General features: G+C 36.2%; 1 protein-coding gene across 1 annotated transcript; it reads right to left on the minus strand.

Annotated features, from left to right (window-relative positions):
* Positions 1 to 5,402: 5,402 nt before the first annotated feature.
* Positions 5,403 to 11,195, minus strand: LOC116123884 (ankyrin repeat-containing protein BDA1-like). The gene is made up of 2 exons (XM_031409625.1): positions 10,557 to 11,195; positions 5,403 to 5,504 (listed from the first exon to the last, which is right to left on the minus strand). Exons 1-2 carry the CDS (start codon positions 11,193 to 11,195, stop codon positions 5,403 to 5,405), a joined length of 741 nt encoding a protein of 246 aa, XP_031265485.1.
* Between the last annotated feature and the right edge of the window lie 15,559 nt (positions 11,196 to 26,754).

Below are 26,754 nucleotides of genomic sequence, written 5' to 3' on the forward strand. Positions count from 1 at the left end.
ATGTTTGGTTGGGAGAAATAAATTTGTGAATACGTTATTTAAATTACTAAATTGCCCTCTTTTACAATATTAATATAATATTATTTTTATTATTAATTTTTGAATAATTTTTATAACCCCCAACATATCAAATTTAGCTAAAACAGCCCCGCTTATATAAAACTTTAATTTATAACAAAATCACCCCCACCACCCAAGCCATTGCTCGCCATCGCCATTCACCGCTAGAAGTCATCTGGAGTCACCGTGAGTAGCCAAGAGACACTAGGAGGCACTGATATGGTCGTTTCAGGACATATTGATGGTAAAAAATGCCATATCAGAGTAGATCTAGCCATTAATAGGTTGGAATAGATCTGCCCATTAACGGCCATATTTTATTTATGGCCAATAAAGGCCATGGATCTGGCCAGAATAGATCTAGCCATTTCCAGCCAAATCTACCCTAATATGGACATTTTCGGCCAGCAATATGGCTAGAAACGACCATATTGGAGCCTCCCAGTGACAATGGGCTACTCACGGTGATTTCCAACGACGGTCGACGATGGTTTGGCTGGCGACAAGTGGGTAGGGGTGATGGGTTGGGTGGGCTGCAATTAGTTTTGAATTCAAGGGTAATTTTTCCCAAAAAATTAATTAATTGGGGTTAAATAGTAAAAGTCAAATTCATGTAAATTGATTTAAAAATAAGGGTACTATTGTCCTAAAATTTTATTAATAAGGAATAGAATTATTGTTAGTGTATATTAGTGTATGCCCTAGAAACCATTCGTGTTGTCGGTTTCAGAGTATTTTGTCTTGTATCTATATATATCATAAATAATAGAAGAAAGAGTTCTTCAATTCATATATGTAAATTGCTTCCTTTATTCAGTCATGCATTTAAAATAAAGTATGTATATGAATTGTCCAGATGATTCATTTAATAGGTAAATGAATNTTTTATTTATTATGAGCATGAGATATTTTTTATATAATTAAAAATACTAAATAAATTAAAAATTTATGGAAAATAAAAATAATTAATTTTTTTTCCCTAAAAAAATTGGTCCGGGCTGGACCCAGAGCCACCCCTTAGCCCTGCCCCTCATATCTTATATATATATTTTTTCCCTTCATGACATATTTTATTTTACACTTGACTTATTTGTAGACTTTCTCTTGTTATGTATAGTTTTTTTTTTCCCCATTATTTAATCTTTTTTTTAACTTGAATGTCGATAATATTCCTCGAAACATACATGTTAGAATTTTAATTAATTAAAATTCATTGCCCTAAATTACTATTTGGTCTTTCACTTTTATATATATTAGTTTTATATAAAAATTTAAACTGTTGAGTAGTTTTCAACAGTCATCCCCAACAGTTGTCTTTGATGGAAAGACTTATACGTGCTTTAAAAAGGGAACATTTACAAGTCCCCAATACACGCAATTATTCTGATTCCCAAAAACCATCGTTTTGAGAATTGTAGTGCATTGGAAGAGTTTGTAACTTTTGAAGAATACAACAATAAAATTGCTATAGCTGGAGGTTAGTGGTTAAATTAAATTTCCATGAATATATGAACATGTATATGAATAATGATATGAATATATACATGTTGATCTTGAGTGATTTACATTACTAGAATTAACATGTGATATCAGAGCTTTCTTTTAATCTCTGCCTGACATGTAATTGTTTGTTGTAAATTTAGAGAATATTGCATAAAACTGGGAATTTTTATTTTTAAACCTGTAACTTTAATAGGACATAACTTCTTGAATAAATCAAATATGTTTTCGATTTTGGTCTCATTGGAATCCTTGTTGAAAGAGCTTTCCAACGATATATTATTTGTCAAAAACGGATTGTGGTTGCAAAGTTATGCTAGTTTAAAGTTTCGGTTAAAATTACCATTTGGGTGATTTCGGTAGCCATTTATGGTGCCGATTTGGGATGAAATGTCATTTGGGATGTCACCTACATAGGCCATATGTACACATTCAAGTTTCCCCTCTAAAACGCTAGAAATATAGCCAGAATCAGGCTATTTAAAAAGGCAGAAAACAAGTTTAAAAGTTGCAGAAATCGGGTTAAGAAGACCAGGTCAAACCGGGTCAACGATCAAACTGACCCGATCAAGGATAAAACGAGTCAAACTGACCCAGTCAAAGTCAAAGGTCAAACCGACCCGATCAAATGCACCCAATAACCCAATGGGTCAAACCGACCCAGTCAACACTGTCAACGGTTCATATTAGGTCAATGAACTGGCCAACCAGTCAGACAGGCCAATGAATTGGCCAATCAGTCAGACTGGTCAATGTTCGGTCAACGAGTCAAACAGGGTCATCGAATCGATCAAATAGGCTAAACCGGTTCAACAACTAGGTAAAAGGTTAACTCGACTCGGTCAAATGGTCAAACTGACTTGCGTTGATTTATGGCGCGTGTGCGCACATGAAGGTGCGCATGCTTGAGTCAGACACGTGAAAGAGGTGTGTTTTGGCACATGCAGGCGCGTGGGAGGGCTGTGAAGGCGCGTGAAAGGGTGTGTTATCTTTTGGAGGCGCGTGACGGCGCGTGAAGACACGTGGCTGCAAGTGGTTGACTCACGGTGGCGCGTGGGAGTCGATGACAGCTCGTGTGATAGTTTTTATGTCATGTATTAGTCTGTTATGCATGAATATTGTGTTATCCTTGTTTTGATTTATGTTATGTTGTATTATATGCAACAATTCATGTTATAACAATATGATGTTTTTTGATTATATATATTTGATTAATTTAGAGTAGCCACAACATCTAAGTTATGATAATATATGCATTAAGTAATATTAATTATGATCATATCGTTTTATAGTTAATCATGTTGATATAATCATTTTACCCCCAGGGAATGTTATATTTTCATGATTAATTAGGATGAAATAGAAATTATTTTTATTTCTTAAGTAGCCTACAAGTATTATGAAATATTAATAATTTCTAGTTTCATCATTAAAGGATAATGAATCATAATATGTAATGTCTTTATCCACAGGGAGATTTTATGATATGTCGATTCATTTATGATTTGTTATTTGTTTTACATTGGTAAACTTATAACTGTTGTTGATGGTTTGTGCCTCATAATTTATTTAGTAAGCATATCTATTGATATACCTACAGTTGATCAAACTTTGATGATGGTTGATGATAAAGTTCCTTATTTAAATGATGATAACTACAAATCCTGGAGGGAGGTTGTCCTTCTTCATTTATGGTGCATTGATCTTAACTATACTCTTCGTAAGGAAGAGCCACCTAAACCTACAAATACTAGCATTCAGGCTGAGATTGTTTTGTATGGATGGTGGGAGCGATCCAACCGTTTAAGCATGATTTTTATCAAATCTCACATTATGAGTAGTATTCGTGGGTCGATACCGGAGTGTGAGAATGTCAAGGATCTGATGGATGTAATTCATGCTCAGTTTGAAACATTAGATAAAGCATTATGCAACACCCTAATGAGTATATTAACATCCATTATGAAAATGAGGGACAACACTACTCAATTGAGATCCCTTCAGATGGTGATTAATGATGATTTCTTGGTGCATTATGTCCTGAACTCTCTCTCATCTCATTATACTCCTTTCAAGATATCTTATAACACATAAAAGGCTAAATGGTCAATCAATGAGCTTTTAACCATGTGTGTTCAAGAGAATGAGAGATTGCTTCAGGAAGTGAATGAAACTGTACATCTGGTGACAGGAAATGTCAAGCACACTTCAAACAAGAATAAGAAGTGGAAGGGAAAAGGCAAGTTGCATGAGGTTACGAGCAAAGGAAGTAAGGACAACACCAAGCATTTCTTCTATAAAAAGAAGGGACACATGAAGAATGATTGTCCTAAAAGAAAGGCCTGGCTTGACAAGAAAGGTAATCTCACATCTCTTGTGTGTTATGAATCTAATATGATCTGTGTTTCTCATAATGATTGGTGGATTGATTCTAGTTCTACAATCCATGTTTCTAATACCATATAGGGTTTTCTGGATCAAAAGAAACCAATGGGAAGTGAATGCAGCATCTATTCAGGAAACAGGATGTGTTCACTTGTTGAAGCTGTTGGAACATAAACTTATTTTAAACACTAATTTTATTTTGGATTTGGGACGAACCTTTTACATTCCTAGTTTTTCTAGGAATTTAATTTCAGTTTCTGAACTTGTACCTTGTGGATACTCTTTCAACTTTTATGGTAGTTCTTTTAATTTAATTAAGAACTCATCTATTGTTGGAAATTGTACTATGATTGAAAGTTTGTTAAAAATTCATTTAAGCGATACTGTTCGTTATAGTTTAACGACTTCACATGTTGGTAATAGTATTAAACATACTGTTATGAGTGAAAACTCTTCTTTTCTATGGCATAGGAGATTTGGACACATCTCCATTGATAGGATTAAAAGGTTGGTAAGTGCTGGAGTTCTTAAAACTCTTGACTTTACTGACTTTGATACTTGTGTAGACTGCATTAAGGGAAAGCAGACTAACAAATCCAAGAAAGGTGCTAGGAAGAGTTCTGAACCTTTAGAGATCATACACACATATATTTGTTACCTTGACATGAACTCTAGTGCTAAAAAATATTTTATCACTTTTATTGATGATCACTCACAATATATGTATCTCTATTTGCTTCATCACAAAGATGAACCATTGGATGCTTTCAAAATATATAAAGGAGAAGTAGAGAAACAATGTGGAAAACAAATTAAGATCATGAGATCTGATAGAGGTGGTGAATATTATGGTAGATACATTGGTACAAGACAAGCACTTGGTCCATTTGTTAAATTTCTTCAAGAGTAAGGTATTGTGGCTCAATACACCATGTCTGGCACACCATCTCAAAATGGTGTAATGGAATGGAGAAATAGAATATTAATGGATATGGTACGGAGTATGCTGAGTAACTCCAAACTTCCTCATTCTTTGTGGATTGAAGCTCTTAAAACTGCAGCGTATATATTAAACCAAGTTCCAACTAAAGCGGTTCCCAAAATGTCATTTGAGTTATGGAAAGGTTAGAAACCAAGTTTAATTCATTTACATGTCTAGGGTTGCCCAGTTGAAGTTAGAGTTTATAATCCACAAGAACGAAAGTTAGATCTTAGGACTATTAGTGCATATTTTATTGGATATGCAGAAAAATCCAAGGGATATAGGTTTTATTGTCCGAACCATTCTAGTACAATTGTTGAATCAAGAAATGTCAAATTTCTTGAGAATGACGTGGTCAGTGGGAGTGATCAACTCAAAGACTTAGTCCTTGAGAAAATTGATGTTTCAGATAATGCTCCTACATCAAGTAAAAGATTGGTTGTTTATCCAAATAGGGTGAACAATGAGGAACCAATCAATCAAAGTCCACGTTCTGATGAGATTGTTTTAGAAGATCATTCTGAACAACCTCTGCAATAGGAGGAACAACCAGTTGTGTAACAGTCTCAACAAGAGACTGTTGATACAACATTAAAGAGATCTACTAGAATAAAGAAATCAGCAATTCCTACTGACTATGTAGTGTATATGCAAGAGTCTGACTGTGACATAGGTGTTGAGGATGACCTAAACACGTTTATACAAGCTATAGACAGTAGTAAATTTAAGTTATGGTATAATTCCATGATTGACAAGATGAATTCTATGATGGATAATAAAGTTTGGGACCTTGTTGAGTTGCCTACTGGAAAGAAACCTATTGGTTGTAAATGGGTATTTAAAACTAAAAGGGATTCTTTGGGCAACATTGAGAGATACAAGGCTAGGCTTGTTAGCAAGGGGTTCACGCAAAGGGAAGGGATAGATTATAAAGAAACTTTTTTCTAGTTTCTAAAAAGGATTCCTTCCACATCATTATGGCATTAGTTGCCCATTTTGATTTAGATTTATATCAAATGGATGTGAAAATAGCTTTCCTCAATGGAGATTTGGAGGAAGAGGTTTATATGAAACAACCTGATGGGTTCATTTCAAGTGATGGTGAGCATTTGGTTTGCAAGCTAAAGAAGTCCATTTATGGACTTAAATAAGCCTCCCGACAGTGGTATTTAAGACTTCACACTGTTATCTCTTCATTTGGTTTTGTAGAGAATGTCATGGATCAATGTACAAGGTCAATGGGAGCAAAATCATCTTTCTTGAGTTATATGTAGATGATATTTTGCTTGCAACCAATGATTTGGGATTGCTGCATGAGGTGAAACAATTTCTCTCTCAACATTTTAGTATGAAAGATATGGGTGAGGCGTCTTGTTTCATTGGCATTAAGATTCATAGGGATAGGTCCCAACATGTTTTAGGACTATTTAGGAAGCCTATATTAATAAAATTCTTGAGAGATTTAAGATAAAGGATTGTTCACCCAGTGTTGCACCCATTGTTAAGGGTGACAGGTTTAATCTGAACCAATGTCCTACACTTGAGATTGAAAAGGAACAAATGAAAACTATCCCTTATGTTTCAGCTATTGGAAGCCTAATGTATGCTCAGGTCTGTACTAGACCTGACATTGGTTTTGCAGTTGGCATGTTAGGAAGATATCAAAGTAATCTATATTTAGACCATTAGAGAGCTACAAAGAAGGTCATGAGGTATCTTCAAGGAACTAAAGGTTTCATGCTTACTTATAGACGGTCTGACATTTTAAAAGTTGTCGGATATTCAGACTCAAACTTCGCTGGCTGTGTTGATTCTTGAAAATCAACATCCGGATATGTTTTTAAGCTAGCCAGAGGTGCTATATCTTGGAGAAGTACTAAACAATCTTTGGTTGCCACTTCTACCATGGAAGTTAAGTTTGTTTCCTGTTTTGAGGCTATTACACAGGGTATTTGGTTGAGAAGTTTCATTTATGGGCTTGGAGTTGTTGAGTCTATCTTTAGGCCAATAAGGTTGTATTGTAACAATTCAGTTGTTGTGTCCTTTGCTAAGAATAATAAGAGTGGAAGTCGAAGTAAACACATTAACATTAAATACTTAGCAATAAGGGAGCACATTAAAACCAAAGAAGTGCTCATTGAACACACACACACACCAAGCATATGATTGCTGATCCTCTGACAAAAGGCATGCCACCAAAGACGTTCAAGGATCATGTAATACAAATGAGACTACGTCCTACTTTGTCACTGTGAGAGGTAATACTTTCATTCTCTGAAACTTTGTAATTTAGTTTGTTTTCTCTTTTAAGTTGTATACATTTTGGTTGGAGACAAACAAACTTTCTGGAGGACCTAGAACAAACATTTGAGGTTTGTTCATAAAGTAATATTCCACATTTAAGCGTTTATTTAGAAGAAGAAAATTGCATAGTAATACATAGAAGGTAATACTCATTTAAAAAGGACTTACCGCTATGATTCATGCAATTCTATTTTTCTAATTAAACATAAAGAATATAAAACTACTATGTTATGGATTGTGTAATAAAAGTTTGGACCAAGTGGGAGAATGTTAGAATTTTAATACCAAGTGGGAGAATGTTAGAATTTTAATTAATTAAAATTCATTGCCCTAAAATTACTTTTTGGTCCTTCACTTATATATTAGTTTTATATAAAAATTTAAACTATTGAGTAGTTTTTAGTAGTTATTCCCAGCAGTTGTCTTTGATGGAAAGACTTATGTTGCTTTAAAAGGGAAACAGTTACAGGTCCCCAATACACACAAGTATTCTGATTCCCAAAAACCATCATTCTGAGAATTGCAGTGCATTGGAAGAGTCTGTAACTTTTGAAGAACACAACAACAACAAAAAAATTGCTATGGCTGGAGATTAGTGGTTAAATTATTTTCCTTCCGCAAATTTCCATGAATATATGAACATGTATATGAATAATGATATGAATATATACATGTTGATCTTGAGTGATTTACATTGCTGGTTTTAACAATACATACAATTTAATCTGCACTTGTTGAATAATATTCCACATTGAATCTTTATCATCACCGAACTTGCTATGAATCATGTAGAATTGTAAATGCTTTCTTCAGATTACTATTTTAACCTTATACAAAGTTAAATCTAACTTATTTCCACCCAACTTACTCGCATCTTAGCAAAATAGTTGTATAGCATTGAATGTAACTTTTTCTTTAATTTCTCTACAAATAATTTCACCTTCCCCAAGAGTAGGGGTGAGCACAAGTAGCGAGTAAAACTGAAAACTGTGGATAGAACTGGAACCTATCCAGAATCGACACTATGTTTTGGTTCCATTTTATTGAAACTGACACTGTGCGGTTTCGATTCTGATTCTTGTTGGTTTCAGAACCAAAACCTATGAAAAGAAGTTGAAGTAGGTGCCCGGCTTGGAAGCTTGGAACCTGTTTGTGTTTTGGTTTTGATTGAGAAATTTTATGTGAATTGTGATGAATTGATCAAATTCAAGTGTTGTCTAGAGATTAGAGGATTTATGAGTCATATTGGACACAAATGAATGAGTACTCAAAAGTTAAAAACTACTAAATGTAGGTTTTCTTAATTTGTTAAGGGTGTATTTGTAAACTTTTAAGGTATTTTTGTCATTTTTTAAACTAATAGAGAGGTAATAATTTTTTATAGGGTACCCGGGTAAGGAACCGGAACCTGCATTTCAGGTTCCGATTCCTTGAATATAAGAACCAGAACCGACAGGTTCCGGTTCCAGTTCTTTTTTTTGGGAACCTGTACTGTGCGGTTCCCGTTCCCATAAAAAATGCAGGGTACCCAGAACCGCTCACCCTACCCAACAGTTAAAAAAGATACTCTATTTGTTATTCTTTGTATAGTTTATTAAGTATTTTTTTTTTTTAAAAAAAAAATTCAACCCTTCCCAAAATAATTTTTTGGTTTCTTCCATGGGTTGAGGTCGGCCACGGCAACATTGTGTAACAATGTCATAGTCTTAAACAACAATGTTATGAATAGCCATTGTATCTAAACTACGTTTTGGAGTTGTAATTTATCTAATAATATAATTATTGTTTGTGGTAATACTACTTTAAGTATATCATGATAACAAAAAATTATAATTTATCAAATAATTGCACACCAATGATACTTAGCTGAGATTCTCAATGTTTAAAGCTAAATATTAATTACTTATAATTTACTAAATCAATTAATGTTCTCTAATTAATTTTGTTCTAGCCATTCCTCCCCTTGAATAAAGACAAAGCAATATGTGAGAATTGCAGGCTTAGTGGCAAAAAATTTATTAACCCATGTGGAAATCACTTAGCTTCAAATAAAATTGATAATATTCATTAGATGAGGTTGAGAAGAGAGATACATTGTAATGGTCAACAAAAGAAACAAATTTATTAAGAAAATTCAAAGCAGATAAAAGCTTACGACCTCATTTCTCTCCTAATTAGTAAATATGGGTATGGCAAAAACAGAGTATAGAAATTTTACGATTTTAATATGATAAATTGTGAAAAATATGTTTGTAAAAATTTAGGAATAATTTTGATACTGTAATAATTCGTGATTAAAACTTCTAAAGTATATAGTTCATGAATAATACGTTTGATCTAATAATATACGAAAATTTGTGAATTATACATGAATTATACAGATGGACATATAATTCACATTTTGTTTGCGAATTTACTAACTAGGATTTCTCCCGGGCGTAATTGCCTCTCGCTGTACTTATAAAACTTGTATTTTTGGCGATGACAAAAATAATCTAGAAGAAAAATTAAGGGGAGAGATAAATAAACAAGAGAAAGAAAGGAGTGAAATAAAAAAGAATGATATGAGTACGGAAATGTTTCAAGCATTGCGCAAGCAAACGAAGCTGAGATCAACAGTGTCAATACTCTAAGGATTCTGGAAAGAGGAAGCCCAGCTATGAGAACTGAAATTACGGCCATGGACAGAAAAAAAGCCAGAGAATTAAATGTCAAACAGAATAACTGAAACAAAGAACCCTGAATCATATGCCCTGCATTTTGTGGTGATGGCGCTTGACCGCGCAAGATGAGGGTCATGTTTGTTTTTTTACTGGTAACAGTGTTGTTTTGATTGCTGCCATCTTCATCTTGATCTTGCCAAAGTCCTCCGGCGGGGCTGAGTGCAGCTTGATAGGTGGCTGTGGCAATTAATATAGCCACCACAAGCACTGTGTTTCGGACTTCATTAGGAATATTATCTGTGGTTAGGTAACCAAGTCCCAACACTTTCATTAGTTTTTCCTCTAAAAACGAGGTGAAAATCCTTGATAGTGTTGCACAAATAGATTGAGGCGGAAGATGTTCAGATGCTGTTTTAGCTTTAGCACCTAGTAGAATTCGTAAGATATTATTAGTTTCCGCAACTTCTTCATCTAATGAAACTTGGGGTTTGTTGGAGATCATGTCCAAAGCTGTCAAACCTTAAGAGTTCTTTTCATTTATTTCCATATGTGTAATCAACAGCTCCACCGCCTTTATTATTTAGGAGATAAGAACAAACTAATTAGAAGCTAGCTTAATCATATTTATGTAAAGAAAATGAAAAGACAGAGTGGTTATTTACCTCAGTTTGATTTTCAGATATTGCGGTATGCAACACATTGTTTCCTTGTTCGTCCTTGCAGCTCAGGATTTCCTCTTTGTCGTTGCGTCGAAGCCATTTTAACAAGAATTTAAGAGCCGTGAAACTCCTGCTTTTGATGGCCACATGGACAGCAGTTTCAGATTTAACCGTCAAATCTTGGATTGATGATGGACAAACATACAAAAAGTCCTCTAAATTAGCAACATCGTCTAGTTGAGCTGCGTAGTGCAAAGGAGTAATCATCCCCTTTGATTTGATACGGACAAGCTCACTGTCAATCTGTATGAGCCATGTTACCAGTTCCTGGTACTTCTTCTCACACCCTTCCATTTCCTTGTCCTTTTCTTCCAAAGCCAAATGAAGGGGGCTACGCCCAAGATGGTCTCGCTTACAAACATATGAAGGCTTTAAGTTTACTATTTCCTTTGCGAATTGGATCCTTCCCTCTCTTACAGCTGTGTGTAAGGGAGTACTCAAAAATGCTTTCTCATCATTGCGCTCCAAAACAAGAGGATCCTCCTCAAGTATTGAAAATAATGCATCCACATCTCCTTTTACGGCAGCACGCTGCAGCCTTTGCAACCTCTCCTCCACGGCTTTCTGCAACCTCTCATCCATGACCTAAGGCACTCATTCACAATTTATACTTCAGTTATAGAAGTCAAATATCAACTTTTAGCGCTATGATGAGGAACATATAAAAGCATTTGTCATATATTTATAGGGAAAAGTGAAACCTCACTCAAAGTTTCTCTCTAGAAGGAGAAAATCTACTCTCTGATGTCATGAACTTGACATCAGCTTCCTTACAGTGTAAACGCATATAAAAGTCTACACAGCTCTATCATAACTTGAGAGGCTTTAGCGGCCGTCCCACATTACTCGACCATAACTTCGTGGGGCAGAGACACAGGATTGGGACAGGGCGCCCGGCCGCGCACCGGTTCAAGTACTCGCACGTGTTGACAGCGACATGAGGCGGGGCCAGGCCCGTGAGAGTTTCGAAGGTCTGCAACGGACCCTGTTTGTGGCACATGCGGTTCGTGCACTCTCTGATCTCTTTCAACTCTGCTATGACTTTGATTCCGCCATTTATCCGAGTCTCTGTTCTTCCAAATTTTTCTCACTCACTCGAACGAAATGAATGGGCGAATGCTGTTGACAAGTTGAATAAAAAGTTTTACTCCTACGTGGACACTTTCAAATTTCTATATATAATTTACTTCAAAAGTATCGGGTTAGTATGAGTTCAATCACAATCTCTAGATTCTGACGTATTTCAAAGATGACAAACTAGTAGCCAAGGATTTCCAGGCTGCATCCGAATCAAGTGAGCAGGCGCCGGACGAGTCTAGCTGTTTTAGCCCATACAATAGCAGTATAATGTCACACTGACATCTATTACAATGGTAAAAGAAAAAAAAATTATTAAGAAAATTCAAGCCCAGTAAAACTTGCAGAATAGAATGTTATCACATCTGAGGTGATGATGGTGCTAATAGTCAATGACGAAGTCATGATTCTGTTTTAGAGGGGGTAACTTAAAAGAAAAAAAATTAGAATATAAAATTTTTTTGATTAAAGAAATACAAAATATTGACCATATAGATTTAACATAGGAGTTATAGATTCATTTTTAATTTTATTTTGAGTAGATGAAGATAATTTCGTGAAAATAAAGAAAAAAAATCAATTTCAGAATTATTAAAAATCATGGTTGTTTTGTTATTGTACTATATAAAAAAAAAAAAAAAAAGGTTAAAAATATTTGAGGTTCAAAGAAAAAAAAAAGTGATGGCATTATGGTTTGATACTTTTTCATAAAATAAAATAAAGGGTGTTTATTGTTGAAATCACAAAATAGAATGGTTACTATTGGTCATAGTCAACCTTTAGTAGTTTGAGGAAGGTACAGATGGCACAACTGAAGACGTGGATAATTTTCAGCGTCAAAGAGACTGGTAGTACTGTACAACTCTGTAGTGGTAAGTATAGGAAGTGGCTACGAGCACTGATTATGAACCCGGCTGGTTGAACCATTTAACCGTGACCCGCACCCCTCACCAAGTTGGATTTTCAGTGAGTGAATAACCAAAAATCGCAAAATAATGTTGCCAAAAAAAGCTGCTTGTTGTTGTCGGCAATTGGAGAGGCAAACTTTGGGGGGCGGGGGGCAGGGGGCGGGTTTGGTCAGGAGGCTGAGGGGAGTGTTTTCGTAGTAATAGGTTGTCATCGCAAGAAAGAGGCCCTATTTGCCTATGCCAACAGTGGTATTTTTGCAAGATTTCAAACTTATAAGGATTTACATGTCATTTTTAGAGGTATTTTTGTTAGATTTCAAACCTTTGGACACCCAAGACTCAGTGGCCTGGCCGAGTCACTGCACAGGTAAGGTTTCTAATCACTAGCTACAAGGATTCCGAATTGAAATTACCGATGCTTTAAAAATTGAACCGTTGGTTAAACCGATTAAAGGGTTGGTTCCCAGGTTGACCAATTTGACCAGTCCAACCGGTCAATCTGACTGGTTTTCATCAAACACATCCTTAAAAAATTACCATCAGTCCCTACCAATTTGAAATCTAGCAAATGCACCTCTAAACATTACGCATAAATACCTATAAGTTTGAAATAAAGCAAACACACCCCTACAAGATCTATAATTTTTTTTTCTCTTTTTCCTTCTTTTTTTCTTTTTCTCCCGCTTTTTCTCTTTGTCTCCTCTTCGTTTGCCCAGATAGTGGCGTAGGCCATTTCCCCTTTTCTGGCTGTTTTCTCACCCAAAATCACCCCCGTCACAACCACTGAAACCCCCACCCTCTCCTTTTCAAAACAATATATTTTATCCTCTCTCATCACTCGCCGATCACCAGCCACGACAACCTCATCGAGCAACTGTCATTTACCAATTCTGACCATTTTGAGCGGCGACAACCCTAACCACCACCCTCAGACTCACCAGCTACTCACCTACAAAACCTCCAAAGTTCTCAAGCCATTCCACCCACATATCACAGCAATCACAAGCTAGGGTTTCACCATTTCTTGGCCAAATTTCGGAGATTCCAAGGACTAAACTCAATCCGACACCACTTCCCAACTCATTGTGATCCACCTTCATATCCCCTAACCCCGGTTCTTGTTTGCTCGCCGAACGTCGGTCGAGAGTCGGCGGTTTGGTCAGGAGGCTAAGGGGAGTGTTTTTATAGTGATAGGTTGTCGTCACAAAAAATATGACCTATTTGCCTATGCCGACAGTGGTGTTTTTGCAAGATTTCAAATCTATAAGGACTTAAATGTCATTTTTAGGGGTATTTGTTAGATTTCAAACCTTTGGACACCCAAGACTCAGTGGCCTGGCCAAGTCACTGCAGGATCAGGTTTCTAATCACTAGCTACAAAGATTCCGAATTGAAATTACCGATGTCTTAAAAATTGAACTGCTGGTTAAACCGATTAAGGGGTTGGTTCCCAGGTTGACCAATTTGACCAGTCCAATTGGTCGGTCTAACTGGTGTGCATCAAACACATCCTTAAAAAATTACCATCAGTCCCTATCAATTTGAAATTTAGCAAATATGCCTCTAAAAATTACGCATCAGTCCCTATATTAGAAATAAAGCAAACACACCCCTGCAACATCTATAATTTTTTTTTTTTCTCTTTTTCCTTCTTTTTTTTCTTTTTCTCCCACTATTTCTCTTCGTCTCCTATTCGTTTGGCCAGATAGTGGCGTATGCCATTTCCCCTTTTCTGGCTATTTTCTCATCCAAAATCACCCCCGTCACAACCACTAAAACCCTCATTGTCTCCTTTTCAAAACCATACATTTTATCCTCACTCATTACTTGTCGATCACCAGCCATGGCAACCTTGTCGAGCAACTGTCCTTTACCAATTTTTGACCATTTTGAGCGATGACAACCCTAACCGCCACCACCCTTAGACTCACCAGCTACTCACCTACAAAACCTCCAAAGTTCTCAAGCCATTCCACCCACAGATCACCAGCAATCACAAGCTAGGGTTTCACCATTTCTTGGCCAAATTCCAGCGATTCCGATGACCAAACTCAATCCGACACCACCTCCCAACTCATTGTAATCCACCTTCAAATCCCTCTAACCCTGATTCTTGTTTGCTCGCCAAATGTCGGTCAAGAGTCGCCTCCAACCACGGTGATTTGAATTGTGGTGGTGTGGGATTGATCGGATTTTCTACTAATTTTTTATTGGTTTTGGCTTCCTAGTGTTGTGTGTTCTTTTGTTTTCTTGGTCGACGGCACCTCCCCATTGACTAAAACTCTGGCCATGGAAATTTGGGAATTTGTTTTAATCGATTTTGGTAGAAAATCGGTTGGACCAGTGGTTCACCATAGTAACACCAGTCAAACAGCAGGTCAAAACGGGTTAACTCCTATCTCCAATTTTCGATCCTGACTGGCCCGTTTTAGTGGTCTATTCCTGGTTCAACCTGTTAAACCAACAGGGCTAGACCGGTTTTAAAATAGAGGAAATTACTCGTAAACAAAGCAAAAAATACAAAGGGCATCCTCAAAATTCTTTCATTTTCAGGGGCCCAATAGAACTAGATAATTACAAGTGCCATCTTTAAATTCTTTCATTTTCAGTTAACAGCTAGCGTTTGGAATTTGCTCACTCCGATTCACACCACAAGAGGAAGATGGGACCATCCCATAAATGTTGTTAAGGGTTTGTTGTAAGTTCTTTTATCCTTGTATTTGATGTGATATTTTATATTTTATTTATCTTCTGTCTTATTGTTTATATGTCAATATCATAACAAAATGAAAATAATGATTATAACTATCAAAAGATCTAAGATAACTTTTTTAATTTTGAAGTGATATAGGGGGCATTTTGTTATCAAGAAGGAGAAATCCCAGAAAATCAAAAGTTGATTTTAAATTTGCATATAAGTAGTAAAACATAAAAAACTGTATTATATAATATTNACAACCAACTCGATTAAGGGCGAAAGAGGAAACAATAACAACGTACCTCAAGCGGGGCGTTACAGAAAACACACAAGGCACCAGCTCAAGGTAAAGCTATCAGCAGGGCCGGCTTAAGGGGTAGGCAGGTGAGGCACCTGCCTACTGCCTAGGGCCCCAAAAAAATGGGGGCCCAAATTTTTTATAATTTATTTATTTATTTATTTTTTAATATCTTACAAAAATGAAAATGATTTATAATTTCTTATCTAAGCCAAGGGGCCCTAAAAAAAAGCTATAAAAGCCCAAATTTATTATAAACTTTTTACATATATTCCCACCCAAAGTTTAACAAAATGGCAAGTTTATACCTCTAGTTTTATATATTCTAGTTTACACCCCGAAATTAACACATTGAATCTCTTTTAACAATGGAAGACTAAAATAGTCATTTACATATCTCAAATTACTCACCTCCAATTCAATCCCAAAGTTTGGCATTCACATAAATCATCTCCAGCCCTCTTCTGCCGCCAGTGTTTTGGAGTTGATTTCGGTCAATTTTGGTTCCGGTCGATTTTCTCACCAAAATCGACCGAAATCATCATTTTATCATTTCCCAACCTCGATAGCCCTCGATTTGAGTAATTTTTTATGAATCTTGCAACCCAACTCCACCACACGACAGCCATTTCTAGCCTTTTTGGCATATACCCGACATTGTTGGCTTTCCCCGACACCACCATCTTCCTCCCCTCAGCCCTCTCACCAAAATCCTTGTCATACCTTATCCGTTTACTCTGTCAATCGTCGGTCATCGATACCTTTTGGGCCATGACTTCTCAAGCCTTTTCTTATCAATCTTGGCATTGGAAACCCATTTCACCACCCATCACTTCTCCAACATCTACTCTTCAAAACCCCCCACCAACCTAACTTTGTTAGCCTGCTGATTGCTGTTCATCTCTCCTAGTGATTTTTCATCTCAAAAGGGGAAAAAAAAAAAGAAATAATTTTTTAATATATGCTTTATATTATTAGAGGGCCCCAAAATAACTCTTGCCTAAGGTCACAAATGTTCTAGAGACGATCCTGGCTATCAGATCAAATAACTAACTAGAAGAACTGAAAACACACAAGGGAACAACTCAAGGTGAGGGAACCAATTTTTATTCAACGAGCAAACACAATTTCAGAGAGAAAAATGACAGAGATGATGGAATACCCATCAGTTCCCCATGTCCCCCAAGTATAATTATTCACCCTTTTATACCCGAAACCTAAAAAACCCATTTTAAATGAAATCACCAAAATGCCTGGTAGTCTTCTCACACGGGTATCACGATCCAACAACCTGGAAGGAGCCACATCACCCTGCTAACTTGGATCACCAGATGATAATGTCTTTGCATATTCACCATACTGTATTTATAATAAACTCTACTTTATAAAATATTATTTATACTTAAAGAAACCACACGTGTTCCATGGATATTGATGATTAGTTGTCATACGGTATTTTGGTAATTCAGTCTTATCCAAGCATTTTTTCGGTTTTTAAAAGTCATCCCAACTACTTTTGAAAACCTTTGATAAAATAAAGTATGATCTCATGATTATCTTTTGAAATGAATTTATCAAAACTCTTATCAGGTACATATGTTAGAGCTGGTTGAGATCAATTTATTAAATGATGTTATTTATCCATTTTTATAAGTTCAAAATCCTATTAATCTATTTTCTTTTTTAATGTAAGATTGCAGCTTTTCTTATGCGACTCTCTCATCATATCAATCACTACCCTTAACCTCAAATGACATCATGTCTAATTTACTCTTGATCGATCTAACTCACCTTTATTCAGAGATGGGAAATCAATATAATAATTGAGGAGTTGGAGCTTCCGAATACCTTTCAACTCCGATAATTGACAATTACCACAAAAAAAAAAAAATAAAAAAAAAAATAAAAGAAATTAGTGATGCTTCTTACTCAAATCTTGTAAACCCAAAACCCCAATTCATTTCTTTATGATGAAGGATCATAACATATGTGATAGGTGACTATTTTCTTGATGTCTAACATGATAAGGTTGATAATATTTCTATGCATCCACGCATATACAACCACCCAATAAGGGTGTGCCACATCATCACGCATACTATACACACATGTCCTCATTGAGCTGTTGTCCGTGCATCGGCTGCGGAAGAATTGTTTGGTAAGGTTTGTTGGCACAAGTGGTGTAAACAAGCCGAGCCGAGTCGAGCTTTTGGCTTATCGAGCTCAGCTCGTTTACAACAGTGTCGAGCTCGAGCTCAAGCTCGAGCCTGGCGAGCCTCAAAATTGAGACTCGAGCTCGAGCCGGCTCGCGAGCCGACTTGATATCGAGTTCGCGAGCCTTGTCGAGCTCGTTATCGAGCTCGATAAGGGTTCACGAGCTCGTTATCGAGCTCGATAAGGGTTCACGAGCTCGTTATCGAGCTCGATAAGGCTCGATCAAACCACCATTTATCCGGGTTTGATCGAGCCAAGTTCCCCTTTTTTACAGCAATCTGCCTGCGTATAGCATTTCATATTTACATCCAATGTTGAATTAACCATGATAGTTTTGAACATTACAAAATGTCTATTACCTTACAAAATCAAAAAACAGTTCTGAANCTGATGGTCACATGGACAGCAGTTTCACCTGTAACTGTCATAGCTCTGATAGATGAAGGCATTATTCAAATGTTATGTTATACTTTTCAAGTATTTTGTAACATTCAGTAAATGTTGTTTGGATTTCAAGAACTAACTATGTGTCCAATTCCACATAAAACAACCAATTAAGCAACTGGCAATCCCTCTATAAAGTAAAAAAATTTAAGATTATCAAACATATAATACTGATTTTGGAAAATATCAGGCCTTTAGTATCAAGTTTTGATAATTTCATGTTTTATGTTGCGCATGTTAAGTAAAATATTCAAGATTTCATATAGGTTAGTTCCTTTTTTAATTAAATTTTAATTCAAAATAATAAATTTAAAATTAATTTTAACTTTAATTTTCTTGAGATGAAGAAAAACAATTTTATTAATAATAAATTAAATTATGTATTAATAATTTTGCAAATGCAGTGTTTTAAGTTTAGAATTTCTAGTTTTTAGAATCAAGTAACATGTTAGTTGTTTCAATTTAAATGTCTTTTGTATCAAGTTCTTATAGTTTCAAATTTGATGTTAGAATACTCGAGTTTTATGTTATATATTTCATTTATGTTGTCTTTAGTTTCAAGTATTACTAATGCATTCCAATACCGTGTTAAAGGTTTCTAATGACATGTTGGGATTTTGCTACTTTACGCAAAATCAAATTTTGCTTGTAACCGGTTGTCCCAAAAATTTTAGTAAAAAATATTTTAAATTAATACTTTAATTATTTTAATATTTTAAAATAAAAAATTATATTTTTAAAATTTAATTTGGTATAACTTACATATTAAGAGTATCAAGTTTGATGTTAAAAATTTCAAGTATAATGTTATTAATATCAAAGTTCGTTAATTTCAATTTTAATGTTTATAGTTTCATGTATAATATTGTTATATTGTTATTTGGATTTGGATTGGATTTTGGATTTATTTTATTTATCATTTCATCTTTAAATTTGGATTTTCAATTTGTTTTGTTTATGTTATATTGTTATTTAGATTTTGGATTTGGATGGAATTATTTTAGAAATTTATTAGAATTTTAAATTTTTATTATGTCATATTGATGTCACCGGTCCGACCGACAATTCGATATTGTTCTGTTGATTTAACCCCGAGTGAATCCGATCCAACTGCTATAACCGAGTTTGGGATGTACCCAGACTGAATAAGGATCCAGTTCTCGATAGGGTCAGTCAAACCGACCAATCTAGTCTGGGTTTTAAAACAATGTTCTCATCCATGCCCTAAGGCTCTTATTTACAATTTTGCTTCGGTTATAGAAGTCAAATAGCAATTTTAGGGCTATAAAGAGGAACATATAATGATATAAACCATTTGTCATATATTTATAGGGAAAGTTAGATTTGGTGAAACCTCACTCAAGTTTCTCTCTCCTTGACATTAGCTTCATCACATGTGTAAAAGCATAATAGAAGTCCACACAACTCCATCATAACTTGAGCGGCTTTAGCGGCCGTCCCACATTACCCGACCATAACTTCGTGGTGCAGAGACACTGGGTTGGGATAGGGCGCCGGACTCCGCACTGGTTCAAGTACTTGCACGTGTTGATGGCAACATGAGGCAGGGCCAGGCCCTTGATAGTTTCGAAGGTCTGCACTGTTGACCAAAGATTCATGGTGCTAACTGCAAGTTCTCAAAATGTGAGGACCTGAATGAAGTTTCACAAACGATGTCGTTTCACTTTAGTTGTAAAAGTCTTCTTCTCAAAACGATTATTCAGTGCATGAGCTACTGTAACTTTACTCTTTTTCACTCACTCTCTCACTTATTTTCTTCAAGTATATAAGCAGCCACAATGTATTGTAACTAGTTAATCAATCAAATACAAAGAATTATTCAGCTTAGAATCAAGTTTTATCTTTCTTTTCTTTCAATTTCACATGATATCAGAGCCCTAAACTCACGTCAATGGCTGATTTTTCTGGTGTTATTCTCTCTGCAAATAGCATGAATAAGCTCCAAAATTCCACTGATTCGCACTCCTCAATCTTCTCTTCAAGCTTACAAGTGATTAATCCAAAGTTGACGCGAGATAACTATTGAGATAACTATCGATTTTGGAGGTCGCAAGCTCTTTCTACTGTTGGAGCTCATGAGCTGTGTTAGAGCGATCATCACGATCTAAAAATTAAACCTATATACCGTAGTTAGTGGTAAGTAGGATCGAATCCACAGGGAGCAAGACTAACAACCTAATGTATTTTAAGTAGCGGAAATGAAATTGGCAATGGATTAATGAAACTAAATAGGCTAAATGCAAATAATGAAATAGTGAAATTAAAACAAATAAAGACTTTATAATAAAAATGTTGCCGTTACGGTTTTGGTTCGACACGAGACCGACTCACACAATTCTCCTCCACCCTCTACGATCCCCTAAACCTACAAGGCTAGACAAATCAATAGAAATATCTCCCGACAATCTAGGCATAATCTATCTTGTCTCCCCGTCGTCTTAGTTACAGATCGATTGGTTAAAGACTATCATTGACTAATCGAAAAGTGCTAAACCCTTAAATACCACTAGTTGGTACAATGTTAACAAGTACAACCTACTAACTTGTATCATCCAATCAACTAATTACAAAATAAATGCATTCCTAGTAGAAATGATATTAAACGCTACTACAACTTGATTGCAATCAGTACCGAAGCAATTTAAAGTCATAATCAACATTCAATAATCTCAAACTGACATTCAATTATGCGAAAAGTTATATATCAATAAATGTTCTCAATGGACATTATCAATTCAACACGTTGAGCATCAGAATAATATTAAAGTATCGCAAACAAACTGAAACGAAAACAAATATAATCTGAATACAAGAAACTTAACCAAATATCCAACATTTGGGCTCATCCAACTAGTTGAGAGCTGATGAGGAGATCAGTGGAGTCAATCTCGATCTCACCTACACCGTAACGGACAACCGGGAACTTATCCGCTCATGGTGGTGATGACGGAGGCCGAAACGGTGGAAACAGAGTTGACCATGGTGGAGAGGAGGTAACCGACAGCGATATGATGAGAAGAAGGGGTGAAAATGACCAACGGATAGCCTGGAATACGAACAGCCGCACTTCGCCGAAAAACGTTAATTTTCCGGCGGGTCTTTTGGAAAACGGTGGCGGAAATGGGATCCGAAGGTACCGATGGAAAGCTCTGGTGATGGGGAGTTCAGATCAGGTCCTGGGGAGGTGAGAAGTCGTCGGAAATGAGTAGGATCTGGCCTGGAAGATGAAGAGGCGCGGCGGCAAAGTCACAGATTCCGACGATTTTCGCAGCGACTGAAGCTAGGGAAGTGTAGATCTGGCCATGGGGAAGGGAGATCGACCCTTGGGGAGCTGGAACGTCACCGAAAAATGGCCAAAATTGGCCGGGAAGACAAAACGTCGCGGTGGTGGGAGACGAATCATCGCGGCTGTGTGATGTTTCATGGTGGCGGCTTGCGGTGGCTAATGACGGATCAGTGCATGGGGAGACGAAGGGTCGCTGGAGCTCACCGGAAAACTGGGTGAACAGCCTCCCCTGTAGGCGACTTTTCATCTTCTTTTTATAGAACAAAATGTAAAATATCATTTTGGTCCCTACATGTTTGAAAGTGACAAAATCAACCCCAAGATTATGAGAATTTGACCCCTGAATGACATAAATGAGACAACATCAACCCTAGAAAATAAATCACATCCTAATATCAACTTACACAATCTCAAATTTCAATCCAAACATGCCAAATTAGTAAGAAAAACTCAAAATATGATTTTTAAACATAAATTCATAATTTCTCTTAATTGTCTCAATATAACTTCAATTCAATTACACATAGGGTCTTTTTGTTACCAAAGTAGAGTCACTTTCATAACTCTAACAAGCTGGAAGAACACCTCACAGGTTTAATTCCGTGTCCTCAACCTTTAATTTCATCAGAAAGTGAAAATTCCTCTAAAATTGAAAGTGCTCTATCAAAAATTAACCTAACCAAAAGCAAAGTCAATCCGACGTATATTGCTTGGAAACGAACTGACAAGTTTTTAGTTACTTGGTTACTTGCTTCAATCTCTGAATGCATGTTTAGTTGTATATCAAAATATCAGCTTTCATCTGAGATTTGGTTTGCTCTTGAGCGAGAATTCCTAAATGATTCTAAAGCCAGAGCTCTACATTTGAAAAACCTATAACAAACTACACAAAAAGGCAATTTAAGCATTAGTGAGTATGTTAAGAAGATGAAAAATATAGCAGAAAGTTTATCTGCTAGTGGTCCAGTTATCACTGATGAAGAAGTACTTTAGTATGTGTTAGACGGTTTGGGACCTGAATTTGATGCAGCGGTGGTTAACTTGACTTCACGGCTTGAATCCAAGTTTGATACAGTGACACTTCAAGAAGCACAGTTCTTGTTACAGAAGTATGAACTGAGGTTAGAAAAGTTTAATTCTGTTCATTTTTCTACTAGTTCTGTCCATGTTGCTGCTGTGAGTAATGCTGGTCTTAAGCCAACCTTTATCAACACCAATAATTCTTCAAATGATCCTATAAACACTTCAAGTTTGTCATCTCAATTTCCTCCGTCGCTAAACACTTTATCCAATCCATCTTTTACTCAACATTGTCCTTTATCTGCTCCAGTTCCCTCTGTCCATTATGGCCAATTTTATCAACCAGCACCTTTAATCCTTATGGTGCTTCAACTGTCTCCTATCAACCTACTGGATTTAGAAGTTCTGGACGAGGAAGAGGTAGAGGAAATGGTAGGGGCAGACCGATTTGTCAACTGTGCAGTAAAATTGGACACACTGTTGTGCAATGTTATCATTGGTACAATTCTAATTACAATGGTGCCCCTCCTCAGTACAACTCAAATAATCATTCCATAGGTGTTGTAAATGGTGCATCTCCACAGTTCAGTTCTACCAATCACTCAATTGGGAATAGATCTTTCAACTCTAGTGAGCAACTTAATGGATCTTTTACCAATCCAAACAATCAAACAATACAGATCCCTTCACAGCAATCTCCACAATCGTTACAACTTGGCTTTGTCTCTTTCAATACAACACAACCACATGGCAACTATAGTGGTCTTAACCATCAGCAACAACACTTTACCTCACCACCACAAAACCTCACAGTTCCAAGCCAGTAGATCACAACACCAACTCAAGCCTACTTTGCCTTTCAACAACCTTCACCATTTAACTCACAGCCTTCATCACATATACATGTTGCATCAAATTCCTACACAACTGCTTAAGATCCTGCCTGGTATATGGACTCTGGGGCTACGGATCATGTCACTTCTAACCTCAATCAGTTGACTGTTAGCAGAAACTATGGCGGAGCTGATCAGCTACAAGTAGGCAGTGGTGAGTTCCTTGATATCTCACATATTGGCTTTACTTCCTTAACTAGCTTTTTACAATCTAAATGTTTACACTTAAAAAATGTTTTGTGCGTACCTAGAATCACTAAAAATCTGCTCAGTATATCTAAGTTCACTAAGGATAATAATGTTGTTGTAGAATTTAACTCTAATTGTTGCGTTGTTAAGGACAAACTTTCCAAGGCAGTGTTACTGCAGGGAGAACTTAATACTGGACTGTATCAGTTGTGACTTCCTTCTGTCAGTCCTTTACCTTCCTTTGATCAGTCTACTGCACCTCTTAAATGTTAAAGTTTTGTCTCATAAATTGAACCTACCAAAGTAACTTTTATTGAACCTGAGTCTACTGTTATTAATAATGAGCCCGTAGGAAGCTGTGTTAAAACCTCCAGTCTTGTTTCTTGCAATAATCCTGTGTCTAGTCTTGAGAATAAATCCACATATTGTCTTAAGGTCGGCAGTACCAAAAATAGCAGTAATGAAATAGCTAGTGAATCTGTTTTGAATAATTGTAATTCTGTTGCTTTTAATAAAGATGGTTCTGATTTGGCACACTGTACTAGTATCTCTGACATGTATGCTGTTAATGTATCATCAAATACTGCCCATGATAATTGTTTTACTAATCATACTGCTGCTGCTAGTAATAATTCTGACATGTTTGATGCATCAGCATGTACTATCAATATTCTCTTACATACTATCTCTGATTATGGTTCTCATGCATCTGACATTTCAACTTCATCAAATACAAATCATGTTGAAATACACAGAAATCTTTAGTCTGATATAGGTGCATCTGTTTCTAATATTCCTAACTGTGAATCCAGCATCACTGACTATTCATCTCTAGCATTACAAGCTGTTAGCAACAAAGAAACTGCTTCCTCACTTTGGCATAATCGTCTAGGTCATCGACACTCAATAGTTTTTAATAAAATCATGCATCAAGTGCACTCAAATTCATCACAAACCATTCCAGCCTTATCTTTTTGTGATGCTTGCCAAATTGGCAAAGTACATAGAAACCATTTTCCAATCTCTGACTCTAGGGCCACGAAACCATTAGAATTGATTCATAGTGATATATGGGGTCCAGCTCCAATTGCATCTTTAGAAGGGTTCAAATACTATATCCATTTCCTAGATGATTATAGTCGATTTACATGGTTATTTCCCTTAAGAACCAAGGCTGAAGTGCAATCTGTCTTTATCAAATTCCATCACTTAGCCAAAAGACAGTTTCAACATAAAATCCATTGTTTACAATCTGATCAAGGGGGTGAGTATAGAGGTTTAGTGCCTTACTTAACAAAATTAGGAATCCAATTTAGGTATTCGTGTGCTCATGTGTATCAACAAAATGGCGTAGTGAAAGGAAGCATAGACACTTAGTAGAGACAAGTTTAACTTTGTTAGCACATGCATCCATGCCTATGCATCTCTGGTGGTTTGCATTTGACACTGCTGCTTTTCTAATAAATAGAATGTCTACTGCTATTTTGGATTTTATTTCACCATATCAGGTGCTGTTTGGTAGACCACCCCTATACAATTCTTTAAAGGTTTTTGGGTCAGCTTGTTTCCCTTATTTGAGAGATTATAATCAACATAAACTTAGCTTTCACTCTTCAAAGTGTGTGTTTGTAGGATACATCCTAATTCACAAAGGTTATAAGTGTCTAAGTGCCGAAGAAAAAATTTACATTACTCCTAATGTTAAATTTCATGAAATAGAGTTTCCTTTTAAATTTGGTTTTGGTCAGCCTAATACTTCAGCCCCTAGAGAATCATATTTCAAAGAGTCACACACTCATTTTCCTTATTCCAAAGTTCAACCACCTGATGTGTCCAGCAAAAACTCTCCAGCAGAACGCTCTCAAGATAGTCCTCATTCAACAGTTGGAGTATCAAATTCTACCTCACCATTATCATCCTAAAAGTTTGACCTTGCTCCTGAAAATACCTCCAATTTACCTACTGATTCCTCTCCAAATTCTTTAAACACAGCACCTGATTCATCTAAACGAGTGTCCAATCCTCAAAATCCCTCTCTTGAACTAATACCTTCTCCCTATAAGCAAACCGATTCCAAACTCCCAAACCATACACTTGCAATAGATCTAACCTCTTATCCACCTCTTCATCCTCATGTCACTTCTCAATCATCCTCTAATCAAGATCTTACTCACTGCCAACTTGTAGTTGACTTGGCACCCTGACAGTTTCTCACTACATCAACTAATCAGCCTCCAAATACAAACACACATCCCATGTTAACAAGGTCCAAAACCAATTCTTCAGTGACCCTCAACCATTCAGGAAAAACTGCACTTATTTTATCTGGTAACACCTTTGTCCTCCCTGAACCTTGTTCTGTGAAAGAGGCATTAGCTACTGCTGAATGGAAAGAAACTATGCAAATGGAATTTGATGCACTAATGAAAAACAACACCTGGATTTTGGTACCAAGAACTAATGACATGCATGTAGTTGGGAATGAATGGGTGTGTAGGACCAAGTTTCATGCTGATGGTTCTTTGCAAAAATACAAAGCTAGATTGGTTGCTAAAGAGTTTCAACAGACACCCGGGTTGGATTACTTTGAAACATTTAGTCTTGCAGTTAAACCCCCCACCATTAGGATCATTCTCACCCTTGCTGTAACTAATGGTTGGATATCCAACAAGTGGATGTGAACAATGCATTTCATAATGGTACTTTGAATGAAGTTGTCTACATGCAGCAACCTGATGGATTTGAAAATGCTGATGTTCCCTCTTATGTTTGCAAATTAAATAAGGCTCTCTATGGCCTTAAACAAGCCCCTAGAGCTTGGTTTGACAAGCTGAAGTTTGCACTTATTGCCGAAGGATTTCAGAATTCTATTTCTGTTTCTAGTTTGTTCATTTGTAAAAATTCTGGTCATGTTAAATATAGTCTTATATATGTGGATGACATTTTGATTACTAGATCCAACTCTTCATCCATACATCAGCTTGTTCAAGAATTGAATGATCAATTTGCTTTAAAGACACTTGGTTCCATCAAATACTTCTTGGGGTTAGAAGCTAAAAGAACACCTGATGATATTCACTTAAAACAAACTAA

Source organism: Pistacia vera, unplaced genomic scaffold (assembly GCF_008641045.1).
Source record: "Pistacia vera cultivar Batoury unplaced genomic scaffold, PisVer_v2 Contig146, whole genome shotgun sequence".
Taxonomy (NCBI): Eukaryota; Viridiplantae; Streptophyta; class Magnoliopsida; order Sapindales; family Anacardiaceae; genus Pistacia; species Pistacia vera.

Bases quoted from the DNA above. Each gene is read 5' to 3' on its own strand.
- LOC116123884 (XM_031409625.1), bottom strand. From the start codon at position 11,195: ATGGATGAGAGGTTGCAGAAAGCCGTGGAGGAGAGGTTGCAAAGGCTG. The intron at 5,505-10,556 runs GTAAATAACCAC...TTGTATCAACAG, and splicing joins TATCTGAAAATCAAACTGAG to TCTCTTGTTGAGACTGTTAC.